The sequence below is a fragment of the Lucilia cuprina genome, chromosome 2, assembly GCF_022045245.1.
Source record: "Lucilia cuprina isolate Lc7/37 chromosome 2, ASM2204524v1, whole genome shotgun sequence".
Lineage (NCBI taxonomy): Eukaryota > Metazoa > Arthropoda > Insecta > Diptera > Calliphoridae > Lucilia > Lucilia cuprina.
In genome coordinates this window covers 40,281,672-40,299,992 of record NC_060950.1, presented here as the reverse complement: position 1 = coordinate 40,299,992, position 18,321 = coordinate 40,281,672, and the positions used below count along the sequence as shown (strand labels likewise).

The window sequence follows — 18,321 nt, the reverse complement described above, 5'->3', positions numbered from 1 at the left end:
ATAAATTCTATAGGTCAGTTTGACCAGCACAATTTTTGATTCTTTAAGCTCCGTAAGGCTTAGAGTTAAACCCGAATGCTGAACCTTTAAGCCCTTCTTCCTGGTATCTTTAATGAACCTGATCACGAACGCTGTAACAGAAAGAGCTCGTGGATAAGAAGAAAATCTTTCGATAAGGCTGTTGTCAGCTGCTGTTGAAAACCAAACTGAAATCCTCCTTTTTTCGAGAAGAACTTCAGGTGGAGAATTATACTTGGACCAATTTGCTTTATAGTCCAAGAGCCTTATTGGTACATACCACCACAATGAGTTGTTTACAAGATCTTGTGGTTTATAACCGCGAGTGCCAACATCAGCTGGGTTGTGATTCGTTGGAACGTGATTCCAAATGACATTAGCAACATTCTCTATAATCTGATTTGTTCGGTTAGCTATATGCGTTTTCCAGACTGATGAAGGTTTTTGTAGCCAAGCGTAAATAATGGTTTAAGCTTGGGCTGTGAAATGGAAGGTTGGTCAGTACTTGCTTTACAAGCTTGGAAAGCAGAAGAGTTTCGCATAACTTGAGTCGAGGTAAACTTATCCGTTACAAGGTCGCAACTTTAGTTTTAACAGAAATCAGATGTGAATATCGAATACCGGAGTTCTCGGATATTACATATAATGTACAAAATTTATGTATTTGCATATTATATTGTGGGTAGTAGTGCATCCATCTTAAGGCCTAACTATAATATGCTTATATAAACTTTCAACTTAAGCAACTGTGCGAACACATATAAAACGTATGTGACAAATTTTATTTGTTTAAGGAAAGAGCGATACTGACTGCACATTCAGTACGGAATCAATTGTTTGTTTATTTTACACAAAGAAAATAATAAAAAAAGAAAATTATATAAAACTAGCTATACCCAGTGTGCTTCGCTACCCTCATCGTAGTGGAATAAAATAAATATCATTATTGTAAATGTATATATATCTGCAATATCAATAATTCCCCCTTTTAGAGAACTCTTTAAGTTTGATTTTATGATTCTAGTCTCAATATTACAGAAAATTAGAAAAAACAGTTGAAGAACGAAAAAGTACCAGACAGTGCCTTTTTATATATTTTCATTAAATCAGGATGACGCATGTTAAATTTTCAACCAGAAACCAAAAAAAAATCGCATAAAGATTTTTATACAATCAGGAAGCTACATGTCCAATTTAATGTTTTTAGGTTCAATATTATAGAAAATTCGAAAAGTATTAGTAAAAGAACAAAAAAAGTACCAGAGTATGCTTTTTCAATTTTCGTTCAATTGGGATACTGCGTGTTTAATTTTATGTTTATAAATTCAATATTTTAGAAAGCTCTAAAAGTACCAGTACCAGTGAATTACGAAAAAGTACCAAAGGACCAATCTTATTTAATTTCATGTTCCTAAGTTCAATATTATAGAAAATTCAAAAAGTACCAGAAAATATTCCAGTTTAAATTTTTTATTTACTCAAGTCCCTGATTGCTTTTAAAGATTCTAATTAACTCCGGGCTCCACATGCTTAATTTCATGTGTCTAGGATCAATATTATAAAAAGCACAAAAAGTACCTTTTGAAGAACGAAAAAGTACCCTTTATAGGTTCTCACTTAATCCAGGCTCTAAACGCTTAATTTCATGTTTCTAGGTTCAATATTATAGAAAATTCAAAATGTACCTTTTAAAGAACGGAAAAGTACCAAAAAGTCCCCTTTTATAGGTCCTCACTTAATCCGGGCTCTATATGCTTAATTTCACGTTCCTAGGTTCAATATTATACAAAAATCCAAAAAGTACCTTTTGAAGAACGAAAAGGTTTCAAAAAGTCCCCTTTTATATGTTCTCACTTAATCCATACTCTACATACTTAATTTCATGTTTCTAGGTTCAATATTATAAAAAATTCAAAAAGTACCTTTTGATGAACGAAAAGTCCTCTTTTATAGATTCTCATTTACTCCAGGCTCTACATGCTTAATTTCATGTTTCTAGGTTAAATTTTATAGAAAACCCAAAAAGTACCTTTTGTAGAACGAAACAGTACCAAAAAGTCTCCTTTTATAGATTCTTATTTACTCCAGGCTCTACATGCTTAATTTCATGTTTCTAGGTTAAATTTTATAGAAAACTCAAAAAGTACCTTTTGAAGAACGAAAAAGTACCAAAAGTCCCCTTTTATAGGTTCTCACTTAATCCATCCTCTACATACTTGATTTCACGTTTCTATGTTCAATATTATAGGAAATTAAAAAAGTACCTTTTGAAGAACGAAAAAATACCAAAAAGTCCCCTTTTATAGATTCTCATTTACTCCAGGCTCTACATGCTTAATTTCATGTTTCTAGGTTAAATTTTATAGAAAACTTAAAAAGTACCTTTTGTAGAACGAAACAGTACCAAAAAGTCCCCTTTTATAGATTCTCATTTACTGCGGGCTCTACATGCTTAATTTCATGTTTCTAGGTTCAATATTATACAAAAATCCAAAAAGTACCTTTTGAAGAACGAAAAAGTACCAAAAGTCCCCTTTTATAGGTTCTCACATAATCCATCCTCTACATACTTAATTTCATGTTTCTAGGTTCAATATTATAGGAAATTCAAAAAGTACCTTTTGAAGAACGAAAAAATACTAAAAAGTCCCCTTTTATAGATTCTCATTTACTCCGGGCTCTACATTCTTAATTTCATGTTTCTTGGTTCAATAATATAGGAAATTCAAAAAGTACCTTTTGAAGAACGAAAAAGTACCAAAAAGTCCCCTTTTATAGATTCTCATTTACTCCGGGCTCTACATACTTAATTTCATGTTTCTAGGTTCAATATTATGCAAAAGTCCAAAAAGTACCTTTTGTAGAACGAAACAGTACCAAAAAGTTTCACTTTATAGATTCTCATTTACTCCGGGCTCTACATGCTTAATTTCATGTTTCTAGGTTCAATATTATACAAAAATCCAAACAGTACCTTTTGAAGAACGAAAAAGTACCAAAAGTCCCCTTTTATAGGTTCTCACTTAATCCATCCTCTACATACTTAATTTCATGCTTCTAGGTTCAATATTATAGGAAATTCAAAAAGTACCTTTTGTAGAACGAAAAAATACCAAAAAGTCCCCTTTTATAGATTCTCATTTACTCCGGACTCTACATTCTTAATTTCATGTTTCTTGGTTCAATATTATAGGAAATTCAAAAAGTATCTTTTGAAGAACGAAAAAGTACCAAAAAGTCCCCTTTTATAGATTCTCATTTACTCCGGGCTCTACATGCTTAATTTCATGTTTTCTAGGTTCAATATTATACAAAAATCCAAAAAGTACCTTTTGAAGAACGAAAAAGTACCAAAAGTCCCCTTTTATAGGTTTTCACTTAATCCATCCTCTACATACTTAATTTCATGTTTCTAGGTTCAATATTATAGGAAATTCAAAAATTACCTTTTGAAGAATGAAAAAATACCAAAAAGTCCCCTTTTATAGATTCTCATTTACTCCGGGCTCTACATTCTTAATTTCATGTTTCTTGGTTCAATATTATATAGGAAATTCAAAAAGTACCTTTTGAAGAACGAAAAAGTACCAAAAAGTCCCCTTTTATAGATTCTCATTTACTCCAGGCTCTACATGCTTAACTTTATGTTTCTAGGTTAAATTTTATAGAAAACTTAAAAAGTACCTTTTGTAGAACGAAACAGTACCAAAAAGTCCCCTTTTATAGATTCTCATTTACTCCGGGCTCTACATGCTTAATTTTATGTTTCTAGGTTCAATATTATACAAAAATCCAAAAAGTACCTTTTGAAGAGCGAAAAAGTACCAAAAGTCCCCTTTTATAGGTTCTCACTTAATCCATCCTCTACATACTTAATTTCATGTTTCTAGGTTCAATATTATAGGAAATTCAAAAAGTACTTTTTGGAGAACGAAAAAGTACCAAAAAGTCCTCTTTTATAGATTCTCATTTACTCCGGGCTCTACATGCTTAATTTCATTAACGAAATAAAAATTCTATTCCAAAATGTTGCAACATCGTAGTGGGAGCCCGTTATTACGTATTTATATGTATAAGTTAATAAACCAAAATCAATGTTTTATGAAAAAAGTACCAAAAATAGGTACAATTTTCACCCCTTAAACATCCGAATAACCAAAAAGTACTAAATTTATATTTTTATTTTTTCGTCAAGTTATGAAGGAGTCAAAAATATTGTTTGAATGTTCACTGGTTTAAAAGATACATGGGGTGCAAAAAAAGTACCAAAATACAGTTTTTACCCGTTTATTCCCTAAAGGGGCCGAAATTGAAAAAAGTACCAGACACCTGTCCGCTTATTTTTTAAATGAACGACGATAAGCTTTAAACTATTTTTGTATCTTTTCTAGTTTAGGAGATATGAGGTTACCGATTTTACCCGTTTTTACCCTTTTTTACCCCCTAAACATTCGAATTTCCAAAAATCCCGTCTTAGTGGATCTATTTGGTGGGAGACCAACCCCCTGTCCAAATTTCAGCTCTTTAGCTTTAACCGTTTAGGCTGTGCGATGATGAATCAGTCAATCAGTCAGTCAGTCAGTCAGTAACGTTAGAATTTTATATATATAGATAGATATGAAGTATGTACCTTTTTTATAACGTGCAAATGGAACTAAAATGTTTTGAATGCACGTAAGTACATTATAGAGCTTTTACCGATGATAATGAATGGCCTCGTCAACATACGTCTCTTTTTTCAAAATTCTTGTAGAAGGGTCCTAATTGGCAAATAAGGTGCACATGCTACACCGAAAGTTACCGCCGTAAACTCAAAATCTTCAATTGGACTTGAAATATTTTTTGGAAACAAAAGTTTTGATACGAACGATCAGATTTATGAACTGATATTTTAATATATCTTTTCAATGTCTCCATTAAAAACATACTTATTTAAACGCCAATTTAGAATCTTAAGTAATGTTTTTTGTCGCATAACTTACAATGTGGCACCCGAAGTTAATTGTTTTTTTGTTGTCTATTAGAATTATAATTCATTAAATTTCCTTTATTAAGTATTTAAACTACTAAGTGCCTTTTTATGAATTAAAATGCTCCATGATGGCAATATCGAGTTCGTCGTTACAGATTGTTCTCAAAGAGTGAGGGTCTCACTTGGTAGTTTTTTCAAACAATGGTAAACGAGAATTGGATCCCAGTTTTCTACCTGTACGTCATGAAAACGCAACATTACCAGACAATCAGTTGTTGTTGTTTGTATTTTAATAATCGCTTCAGCGGATTCAGTTTTGGCAGGTGGAATATTGAATAGAGCCTTCAATTGTATATCTACGAACCCTTTTGTTTTCGTTAATGAATTTATTTCCAACAGAATTTGCTTCACCTTTTGTCTTTCTTCTTAAGTACAATAACTTTCGTATGTCTTGCATTCTTATTTTACTGATGTAAACAGCACTGAACGTGTCACTAAATGAATCCCACTCTTCATAGGAGTCATAAAAATCTGACGCATCGCATGGTAGAACGTTGACACTCATACCTGGCGCTTCATAAGTCATGTTCAGGGGATGGAAACTAGATAGATCAAATGCTGAGGAATGAGATGGGCCATTGTCTCTTTGATTATTTTTAGCGGAAGCCTTGGACATTTTTATAAAATCTATCATCTCAGCTTTGGTCTCTTGATACATATCCCTACATTCAACCAAAAATTAATGGGTCGTGCTTATACCGTCGCTGAATTTGTGGCTGATGCGCCTCTTTCGAGGTCGATTAAATCGTTAAGTTTTATTTGACTTAAAAGGTATTTTTATTCAACAATATTCAAGGTATTCTTTAAGAATGATATTAAATATCATTTCTAAAGAAAATTGCTGTTACACCACCTCTTGTACAATTAGGCCTATCTTTCCAAATAATGCAATAATTTTCAAATAGTATTTTATGTTTTTTATTAAGGGTTAATTCAGCCATTGTGTAAAATTAAATTTCTAAAATTGAATGAATTGTATCAATACGAGCTGCTTGAAACTCACTTTGTTTTTGGAAATTTAGAATTTGAGTAGCAACATTTTCAATTATATTTTTTAAATCTTCTAATAGACGGTTTCCAAAATTTTTTCTGTATTATTATTGTTTTTCTTTAATATCATCTACGACATTGTGGAATTCCCTGCTTTCTTAAATGTTCCCAATATATATATCAGTGCAGAAGTACTTTTATTGACTTCAGTTCACTTATTTTGCTATTCCCACTAATTTGAATTAGGAAAATTGGCAGATCAATATCATTCAGTGTCGTTTTGTTGGTAGAACATTGAGAAACAATTATGAATTTAAGATTATCGTTTTTATGTCAATTTGTTAATAGCAAATTGAGAAACATTTATAAATTCATTTAAAATTTCATTGGTTTTAATATTGGCACTTAGGCCGTTTTATTAAAAGGTATTATTATACTGTTTTTGTTTTCTCTTTATTAGGGGTGAAGACATAATCTGTCAAATAAAAACTTTTTTTGTTATTGCCTCTGTTAAATTCTCTTATTTTTAACTCTTTTATTTTAAGAATCATCATAAACAAAGTATGCTAAGTTTTGAGAGGGGTAACAAAAACACGTTCTTGCTTTACATATACAGTGAATAGGCCTAATATATTTAAATTTTATTATTTTTTTAATAAAATTATAAAAAAAACATTATTTGTGCTTTTTTGGTTTGAAAAGTAAATTTTAATTTATATAAAAAACTTTGTTGAGCGAATTTTAATTGACTTTTTTAATATTAGGAAAATAAGTCACCTCGAGTGGTTCGTCTTTTAAACAAGAAGGTCTTACCGCCAAGGGACCCCAAGGACTTGCCAGTGTTTACACATATTGAAGAAGCAATTCCATATTTGAAACGTGGTGGATATGCATTTCATTGCGAAGTTGTGGATGCGTACCCAGAAATAGCAAAACAGTTTGAAGCATCAGAAATCTGTGATTTGCGTGCGGTTTCGGGTCTTTTGGTAACAGAGCTATTAAACTCAGTGGTTCATAAAAATAGCCAGTACACTGAATTGTTTCGAGTAATGTAAGTATACAAGATAAATATTTTCAAGTATTAGCTAAACACAGGTAAGTATATACTAGAGTATTCAAAAGATTAATCGTCGTTCGGTTAATCGATTAATTCTTGACGATTAATCGTTCGAATAAATAAAAATTGTTAAATTTCAAATAAACCGAATAATTTCTATCAATTAACTATTTAGCAGTAAAATTACTATGTATTTTTCTACAAAATTTAGTGTTTATATAATAAATTATCTTCTTTTCTTAATCAATTTTCTATAATAAAGAAAATTTATTTGATGATTTTTGAAAAGAAATCATGGAAATAATTATATCTCTTTTATTTTTACAACCAGTTTTTTGGGAACGTTGTTGTGTTCTTAAGTATCTCTAATAAGTTTTCAGCAACAGTTTTAGTTGAACTAGTGTTCAATGGAACGGATGAATTGTAGAACTCGTTGAAAATCTTAAAAACAGTAATGTCTTTATATAGAAAAGCATTTTACAAAACAGGAATAATTTCTAGTGTTTGATAAAAAACTAAACAAAGAATTAAAGTGAAAGAACGGAAAATAATATTTTTGTTATTTTCAAACATGAAAAATCTATGCGTACAGGAAACTGTGGACCATTAGTATTAACTCTTTGTACTCAGTTTTTCATAATCAGCTCCTATGCTCCTGAAAAGGACTTTAAAGTTTTAAAGACATCCAAATTTAAAAGATTGAATTGCAAAATTATATTAAAAAGTTGGTATTAATATTAATTTCAAATGAAAGTTTTTGAGTCGAAAATGAAACCTTTTAAATTTTAATTTCTTTTTCGTTTTTTTCTCTAAGTGAGACAGGTAAATAATATAAATAGAATGTACAAATTCCCAGCTTTCATTTGATACAAATATTAGCATTATAAAATACATATAAATATTTTAAATATTCGTTTGTAGTCCCTTAAACTTTGAAATCCTTTTATAAGGACATCAAAATCGTAGAACGCAATTCTATAAGTGGAATCTATTTTCACATGCTTATTCTTTCTATGTGAGAATGCTTTTTTCAAAATTGTTACAGGGTGTATATGAAGAAAATTATTGTTAAAAGCAATAATAACATCTAGTTTCCTTTTATACGAAAAACTTCAAATAATTATTTGTCAAATAAACCGAATAAGACAACAACCCGAATAATTGAATACCCTAGTATATACATAGTAGAGATTTTTTTTGAATTTAGGTTTAAAAATTATAAATATTAATAATAGGAATCAAAATTTCTCACAAAACATATTCCTTTTATTCTTCGGTCGCCAACTTTTTTCAAGTTGAAATTCCCCATGTCAATGCGCTATGTTATATTTTAGATCAAATGGAAGATTGTAAAACATAAAAAATCTGAGTTTTTAAAATTTCCCCCGAAATATTTTTGAATCTTACATAAGAGTAAATATTAGGAAGAAATAATGTTTTGAGCAATTTTCGAAAAAAATACAATATTTACCTTTATATGATTCATAATGGTTACAATAAAAATTGTTGTTGTTGTTGTAACAGCTTAAACTATACAATTTTAATCCGGGGGTTCTGTATTTAGGTCCAAGCCAAGAAATTGGGCTACTTCAATAGTGTTAGTCCATAAATCCATTGGGCTAAGTGAAGTAGGGTGGGCTGGACAGTTGAATATGTGGTGGGTATCATGGTAGGTAGGCGTTGAGCATGTTGCTCCATCCCGATCTCAGTTGTGCCAGAGCAACTCTTGTTTTCCGCGGCAGATTCATCTCTATTTCTGCTATGGGCGGTGGGCGACCTCCAAGAACGACATTCATGTGGTAACCTGAAACCGCGGTATTGATGGCGTCTCTATGAATGTCGTTCAAAGCTGCTGTATACGAAGTCCGATCTAAGGGATCCTGAACATAACTTCGTATGCTCTCTTCGTATACACGAAGGTCCTTCCTGACATGCCTCGGGGGAGCATCCAACTGTGTGATGTTAATGTTGGGATGACTCCTCCGGTGACATCCCAGGAGGAACTGTTTAGTCAGCATGTTCCTTGACTGGGAGGACCTTCGTTTCCTCATGTAGATGGTGTTCTGAGGTTATTTGCATGCAGCCTCTTACAATCTTAGGCCAGCATTTTGGCAGCTTTGAATATTTCTCCACTGGGTATCACTCAGCGATGGAGACCACACTGGAGCAGCATAATTGACCACTGACCAGCCAATTGTTTTATAGGTAGCCAACAAGGTTTCTTTGTCCATTCCCCAAGTGCTACCGGCTAGAGCTTTGAGGACCTTGTTTCTACTTCGCAATTTGTGCGTAATTGGAGTGGCATGAGCTGAGGAAGTAAACAGGCTGTCAAAGGTGACCCCCAAAATCTTTGGCTGGTTCACAGTCGGAATTTGGTTTCCATCGACTACGACGCCTATGTTCAAGTTTACCTCCTTCGTCCAGGTGGTGAAAAGTGTAGCTGAAGATTTCGCTGGTGATAGTTTTAGGTTACGTCCAGTGAAGAAGTTGTGTATTTCTCCGAGATAACCATTCACTCGATCGCATAGCTCATCAACGTTTTGGCCCGTCGCCATAATGGTACAGTCGTCCGCATAAGATATCACTTCCACACCTTCTGGAGGTGTGGGAAGTTTAGAGAGGTAGAATTTAAACAATAGGGGGTAAAAGACACAGCCCTGTGGTACTCCCTGTTTAACTCTACGGGTTTTGGAACATTGATCTCTAAACTGAACGAACGACTGACGGCCACTCAGATAATTTGCAATCCATCTCTTTAAGTTGTTGGGCATGGTGGACTGCAGGATGTCCTAGAAGAGTGTGGCATGGCTGACTGTATCGAAGGCTTTCGATAAATCTAGCGCCACAAGGAGTGTCCTTTCACAAGGCCTCTGCTGGTTTAAGCCTTGTGAGATCTGAGTGGTTATGGCGGTTAATGCTGAGGTGGTGCTGTGCATCTTACGGAATCCATGCTGGTGTGGAGCTGCTGTAAGATGGGGGAGGAGGAGCGCCTCAAGAGTCTTCGAGAAAGGAGGGAAATCGGCCTGTAGGATTGACCCTCTGTCGCGTACTTCCCTGGTTTCAGCATCGGGATGTCTCTACCCTTTTTCCAGGCATTGGGTATTATCAGGCTGCTCATTGACAGGTTAAAAACCATTGTCAAGGAACCAACCAAGGATATGCCGTCGGGGCCATTCGCCTTAGATGGTTTGGCTGCGTTGATGGCCTCTGCAACTTCAGAAGGGGGAAAGGTTGTGGAATGTCTGAGACTGGAAGGTTGTGAAGTTTGCGAACAACACTTCGTTTCGCCTTATCTCTCTCTCTCTGGGTGCTCAATAAAAAGTCGGCACAATGCACGCGAGCACCGTTCAGGATCGGAAATAGTGGTATCTGCAAACCTAATCGCGACCCTGTCATCCTTCTTCGTCGGGTTGGAGAGAGACAGAACCGTAGACCACAACTTACTAACACCTGATCTCAAGTTGCAGTTCTTCAAATTTATTCCGCTTGTCCTCATTTACCAACCTGCTGGTATCATGATTCAGTTGGACAATACGTGCTCGTCTGCTAGTCTCGCTGCCTCTGCTGGGAAGTGCGGCCGCACTAAGGATAGTCGACCAGCAGGAATAAAGCGGGCTGCTGCTGCGATGACAGTTTCGTGGAACTGGCTCTCTGCTTGGTGTACGTTGCTAGGAGCTGGAAGATTATTGAAGATGTGATCAGTGAATTCTCTGAAGCCGGGCCAGTCTTCTTTCTTTTGGTTTATGTACAGACGGCGTTCAGAGTCGATAAAGTCATTGGGTCGATCTAGACAAACGATTATGGGTAAGTGGTCTGAGGCTAGAGAATCTACTACTCCAAGTTGCGTAGTTTATCAGACCAGGGCTCGCTATTGTGATGTCTGGAGAGCTGGCGCAGTTACCCATAATTCATGTGGGGGCATCATCATTTATTGTGCAGAAGGTAGATTCGTCAATTTGTTCCGCCAGTGACGCGCCTCTCTGGTCTTCCCCTAGACTGGAGTGCCAGAGCTGATGATACGCGTTAAAGTCCCCAAGGACTAGACGCATATCGCCGTCTAATAATGTCCTAATGTCGGGACGGTAGCCTGATGGACAACTGGTTACTGGCGGAATGTAGACATTATAGAGCTCTAGGTCGGTATCCCCCGATCTGACTGCAATACCTTGGACTTCAAGGTATTGGTCCCTCGCGTTGAGAAACAGCTCTATACTGCACTATGCTATGAATTATAAATGCAATGTCCCCACCGTTGCTTCTGGTGCGGTCTTTTCGGAGAACGTTGTAACCGTTACACCTGTGCAGACTGGAATTACTCGTTAGTTTTGTCTCCTGGACCGCAGCGACCACAATGTTGTTTTGCTGCATAAATCTGGTTATCTCGGGTAATTTACTCTGGAAACCATTGCAGTTAAACTGCAATATGGATATCACCCCAGGTCTCTGGACTGCAATCGATGGAGTCAGCGGCGAGGATTGTTGTTGCTGCTGAAGATGTTGTCTTTGCTGCGGTTGTTGTGATTGCGGTGGGGAGGGTGGGGTTTTTTCGTATGATGACGACGATGATGCCAATGAATTTCGTCGCTGTTGTTGGCAGCATGGGGCGACAAAAGTCTCCGACCACTCTCGATGATGATTTAGTCCAGAGCAGTTTCTGAGGTGACACCAGCCCAAACAAGCATTGCACCGTAATTGGGGGACATATGGTGCAACCGGTTCTGGCAAACTGTACAGAAACATGGTCCGGGATTTAGTTCGATTCCGGCACGGACCAATAGGATACGGAGCAGCAATGCCGGAAGATGTTGCTCCGTTGGTAAAAATGTGTAGTTGTTGCTGAGGTTGACAGCCCTTGGCCGAAAAATTTCGGGTCATTCCGGTACGTAGAACCGGCTGTCGGGGAATGAATAAAAATTGTTGTTCAAATTGCATAATTTTGCCGTACCTGGGATTGATGTTGATAATTATTATATTATGTATTACAAATCGTTGCATTATTTTGATCAAGTAAAGTGAAATCATTATTTCCGAGTTCATAGAAATAAAAATCTCATTAAATGATTCTTGAAAATTATTTCAATAACTTTTTATGGATGTTTTAATGTTAAACATTTTACCTTTGTAGACGAAGAAAGTTGAGTGGGTCACCTCCTAGGATTAAAGATATGTTTGTTAATAACATTTCATTTGTCACGCCTAGAGATATCGCCCTTTTTATACTTTCTATCAAAAAATGTGGTTGTAAATTGTTTTTGTCATTCCGTTTGCAACACATTGAAATGTTCATCTAAGACCCATAAAAGTATATATCTGGGTCCTTATTAGATTCTAGTCACGTTCGTCCGTATGTCTGTTGAAAGCACGATAGAGTCCAAATAGCTGAAATTTTGCATAAATACTTTTAGTAGATGTAGTTTGTTTGGTATTGAAAATGGGCTCTCATATAAGGAACCCTTCAGAAAATTACTTTATCGTTCATAACTGACTTAAAGATCTTTCTATAGCGGTGAACGGAATAAAGGAAACTTCAGAAAAAGACTTTAATGCTCATAACTTACCTTAAGAAGCATAATAGCAATAAAATTCGACTTAAAAAAGTTTTATAGGAACTGAAATCATTGGCCCATAATCATTATCGAACACTAAAGTCAGATTTATTAAAAACAACATTAATATTTATCTTGCTTCTAACTGTTTCTTAACTAATAATAATTTTAAGTTGAAATAACTTTAAGTGGTTGATTAGTTATGTTATTTTACTTATTAAAGAAAAATAAACTTATTAAAAATTGCGTTGATATTTTAACAATCCTTTAAAGCGAAAAAACCTCATCAGCGTCCAGCTCAAATGACAAAATGTAAACAATTAATCTTTCTTCCTTCACCCAAATTTTCAATAATTTCAAAAATATGTTCATTGTCCTCAATTGTACACATCTCTTTTGTTTTTTCACACTTTTCCATAATTTATAAAAAAATAATATAATAAACTTTTTTGGTTTGTTTTTATTTCGCACCCTTTGAAAAAAAACAAACAGCTGATAGAGTTAATTTGATGTTAACTTTGTTAAGAACATCTTCAGCTTGTTTTAAGTATAAAACTGACTTTAGCGGAAAAAGTAAAGGCCTAACATGATTACATAAACTGAAGTCGATTAAGCAACTGTGCGAACACATATAAAACGTATGTGACAAACTATAATGTACTTAAGAGAGTTTCGTTAAGTTTCGTCAAATTTTATTTGCTTAAGCAAAGAGCGATCATCATTTGTTTTTTTATTGTACACAAAGAAAATAAAGAAACAAGTAAGAGTGCTATATTCGGCTATGTCGAATCTTATATACCCTTCACCATAGTGTATTTTAAACATACATATTAGTTATATAAATTTTTTCCCGACTACATTATTATTTCACCAAAAGCAAAACAAAATGAATAACAACACTAAACGAAATAAAAAACAAAATACACAAGGCATCTAAACCAACAGACATCTAAACATACATAACGAAAAACACAGAAAAACAAAATAAACAACGCAATGAAACCAACCTACATCCAAATATACGAACAGAATTCACACAGACAAAACAAAATACCCAACTCAATGACGCCAACAGCATCCAAATACATCTACACACACGTGTACATCTTTTTCCAATATACAGTGTTGTTGTTGCTTATTTTACAAAGCATGTACAAAATATGACATTTTTTTATGAAATTTTCAGAGGTTGTCTCGGATTTTTGCTCATATTTCCGTTATTTATAGACCGATTTTGCTCATTTTAAAAAGAGATCTTCTCGAAGGCATGTCTAACAGAATTATTAAAGATTCGGATCTCGCCGATATCTGGGGTCCTCTAAAAACTGATTTCAACAGACAGACACAAGGAAATGGCTTAATCGACTCCTCTATATATAAGGATTGTAACGAATCCCACCTTTCGGTCTTACTCTCTTGGGAATCTATCTATCCTATAAGCCAGCCATGCTCAGTCCGGGGTTTGGTTCTTTTCCCAAGTGAGACAAGTGAAGGGTCGTACATAAAAGTAAAATTTTATTTAGGATAGATATTATCAACGAAATTAAGTTAACAAAACAAACAAAAATCAAAATATATTGGGATCAATTACAGTGATTTAAGTTCTTTTTATCGTCTCATTTTTAAACTTAGTCTACCTTCCCTATCTTTTCTTTTCGCGATAAAATTTTAACAATTTAATAATTCATATTGATAAATATAAATAATTTATTAAATTTCATAACAAACATTTAAAGTATTATTTAAAGTTAAAATTGAAACAATATTGATAAATTAAAATATGAATAGGTATTAAATTTAAAAACATATATTATCGAGAATTAATTAAAATAAATTTTCTAAGTTTTAAGATATTATTTATATAAACATTTATGTAATTATTTTTATATATATATTTTTTTTTTTTTTTTGTGTAATTATTTATTGTTTTTATAAATGTTTTTGTGTTTATATATTATATTTTTACTCACATATTTCTATACGGCAAAAGTCCTCAAGCGCTTGATGACAGCTGTGTTGAATTGTGGTGAATTTCTTTTTGAATTGCTATTTGAATTTTTCTTTTACAATAAAATTATCAAAAACAACATCAATACCAATATAATACCAAAAAATTTACAAATTAACATATAAAAATAGTTTTGAATTACAACAAACAAAAACAAAATTAAATAAAAAAATTTAGTTGCAAACATTAGGGTGGCATAGCAAAATTTTATAATTATGACCAATAGGAATTTAAAATTAATACAGAAATATACAATAGGAAGATTTTTAATATTATTATTTTGATTGCTATTATTGTTTTTCTTTCATAGATATTAATTTAAAGTTTATAGATAATAAGTTGTTCACATAAGTTTGAAATGAAATTATATTGTACCATAAAATTTATAAATTTATCGTTATTGGTTTCCAAATTATGGAGATCTTGAATCATTTCTTTAAAGGATATTGGCCTTTAATGTAAATTATGGTATCCTCTGTTCTTCTTCCAATCTATTCTTCATGTATTTTATTTATATCAAATTCTTTGTAAATTCTTCTTTATTTTTAATAAAAAATATATTATATTTTTACTCACATATTTCTATACGGCAAAAGTCCTCAAGCGCTTGATGACAGCTGTGTTGAATTGTGGTGAATTTCTTTTTGAATTGCTATTTGAATTTTTCTTTTACAATAAAATTATCAAAAACAACATCAATACCAATATAATACCAAAAAATTTACAAATTAACATATAAAAATAGTTTTGAATTACAACAAACAAAAACAAAATTAAATTTGTGAGGGCTATGGGTTTACAAATTGTTTATTGGGTTGGAAATACTTGAAAATTTTTACAATTTATTAAATGTTTTGTATGTGTCGAAATATTTGTATTTCAAAAATTTTCATTTAAACAGAAAATTTTATTGAACAAAACGGAAATAAAATATTATAAATCAATTTCCGTTATTATAAAATATTTAAAATAAATTATTTAAAATTGACGGATACTTTAATAATTAATTTCTATTGCGAATAAAACCGGAAATAAAATCAGGTAAAATCTCAAATGCATAATAAATGAACATCTATTAACAATTTTGCATACATAGGTTTGTGACTGTGATTGCATTGATAAGTAAATTATCTGCAAAAGATCTGCCGATCCATGTCCATCCAAGCAATCATAACATCTTTATTGAATAATTTCTTATGTTAATTTTTCAACTTTACCATCATTTCAAGTTAATACTAAAACAAATTGAAGAACTTTGGGGATAATATACTCAGTTTTGGAAATTTAAAAATAAACTCGCCAATCCTTAGCATCTTACTAAATTCATCAATAATTAAACTTAAAATAACCTACAACTAATTATTTAACATAAAACCTATTTAAACTTGAAAATCTAAACTAATTATTTTTAAACTCTAAATCTAAACTAAACTAATCTAAAAAAAAAACCGCTAAAACTAGTTTGGTTTAAAAAACGTTAAACTAAAACTAATTTTATCTTAAAGCTACTATCATCTTTAACTAAAAAACTATCTTGACTTTTATCTAATTTAACTTAAAATCGAATTAATTTATCTTAAACCTAACTTTTGTTAAATTACTAAAACTTTCCTACTTTGCTTACATCTATCTTAACTAATAATCTAACTTAATCTTAACTTAATTTAAATTTTTAACTTAATTTCAATTTAATTATTTTAATTTTAATTAAGTTTAATTTTAGATAATTAAACTTAATCATTACTTAAATTAACATAAAATTGTAATAACACTTATACACTAACACTTTATACACCCTACACAACATATACATTAACATATATACATAAATACACTCAAAACCTATAAAAGAAATGAGAATTTAACAATCTAAATTTCAAAATAAACCTAAATTCAGCATCACATCAGGCCTGTTGTCATCGTTGGATTATGTTTGGTAAGTTTTGAATTGTGTTTAATGTTCATTTAAATTCTCTATGAATATAAGTGTTCTAAATTGAATTGAATTTTTTTTTGTTAATGTTAAATTATGTTATTAACATAATATCTTAAAGTATTATGTTAACAACATTTGAATGTAAACTTCAATTCTTTTTATTGTTGAATATCTCAATTTAGAATACTTAAAAATAAAACATACAAATTACACTGCACAACAAAAGTTAACTAATAATATTTATTAATGTTAAATATAAATGTTATAAATATGTTTACTTTACATTTTTATAATAAACTTGTGTAATTATTAGATTGAAATAATGACCAATTAAATTAATTTTTATTCCACGAAAGGTTAGTTAAACATGTAGTTAGGGAATCATTATAGGGCTATCTTGCGATTCGATTTTTATTATAAGATAGTAAGGTTGGGAGGGTCAAGAGAGGGAAGAAATACCACCATCTTCTCTTACCATTAAGTTCAAACTTCTTTCATTTAAATTTTTTTGTTTTAGTTTAGTTAAAATTTTGAAGCTACCTTTTTAAATGAATGTGCGGTTCTTAGCCTATCCTGAAAGAGACAAGAACACCACCCCAAACCCTGAGCACGGTCGGAATAATAGGTAGCGCAGGTCTCCTGAAGGATAGGGCACATCGCTTGAACCGTTTCATAAATTTAATGGCGCCCAACGTGGGGCCTCAGCTAAATAGTTCCACATACCTTTGTTAAATACTTAGGTCATATAAGTTGAACTTTTAATAACATCTTGGCTGAAGTTCCAAACAAAACAATAAACGTGGTATTAACTAATTTTCTTTTTATTTTGTTTTTTTCTCTATCCTGTTTTTGAAAATATTTTGGAGTTTCAGATTTTTTTTATAAAAAAAAAGAATTCTGAACCAAGTATTTAATAAAACTTCTATCTTTTGTATGTTACTTTTCGTTTGAGATTTTTGATCTTGAGTTTTATTGAGATCTTACTCGCGAATAACATACATTTTCTTTGGGTAATTGTCTTTGTTTTCAAAATTTTTGCTTAGTTTTTATTATGATCGGGATTTTTGTAATTGGAATAGTTTTGATTACCTACCCTCATATAAAAATTGAGATTTTTCCTTTATATTTTCTATACTTTCCTAATGAGATTTATTTGTTGACATTTAATTGTCAATTAAATACTCTTTTGAAAGTTTAGATAAGCTGTATTTATTTTTTTTTGTTTTATAGTTTGAATTTAGGTCATAGTTTAATTTTATTATCTGATTCCTAACTATATGTTAATTAACCGAGTAGTGGAATATATTTATCTTTACTGAGTTTAATACAATTTTAAACATGCCTTTGACACGAAGTCAAGAAAATTTAACGAATATCGATCAGCCAACTAATGTGAGCTTCACGGTAGATATGGACTCATCAAATACAGGTGTAAGAACGCGATCGAAAAGAACAGGACAATCACAAAATGGACCAACCGGCAATACAAACGAAACACACATAAGACAAATTGTGACAGAATCTTTAAACTCGTTTAGAAATGAGATGATGAATCTGATTTCAAATGAACTGTCTACAATAGTTCAAAATATTAATGTTGAAAGTAATCAAAATCAGAATAGAAATAATGACAATAACACAGACAGAAATATTTCACCAAGATCTAATCGACATAATCAGGACTTAGACAACGAACCATTTTTAGCTGAGAAAGTACTAAACATAATTCGCAAT

The 18,321-nt window shown here is 32.1% G+C and overlaps 1 protein-coding gene across 1 annotated transcript in view; it reads left to right on the top strand.

Moving 5' to 3' along the window:
* LOC111687890 (ionotropic receptor 75a) overlaps positions 1 to 7,095 on the top strand; it is a 175,345-nt gene extending 168,250 nt beyond the window's left edge. Inside the window, exon 3 of the mRNA XM_046955029.1 lies at positions 6,805 to 7,095. Coding sequence (XP_046810985.1) covers positions 6,805 to 7,095 — 291 coding nt within the window. The remainder of the gene's footprint in view (positions 1 to 6,804) is intronic.
* The last annotated feature ends 11,226 nt before the right edge of the window (positions 7,096 to 18,321 follow it).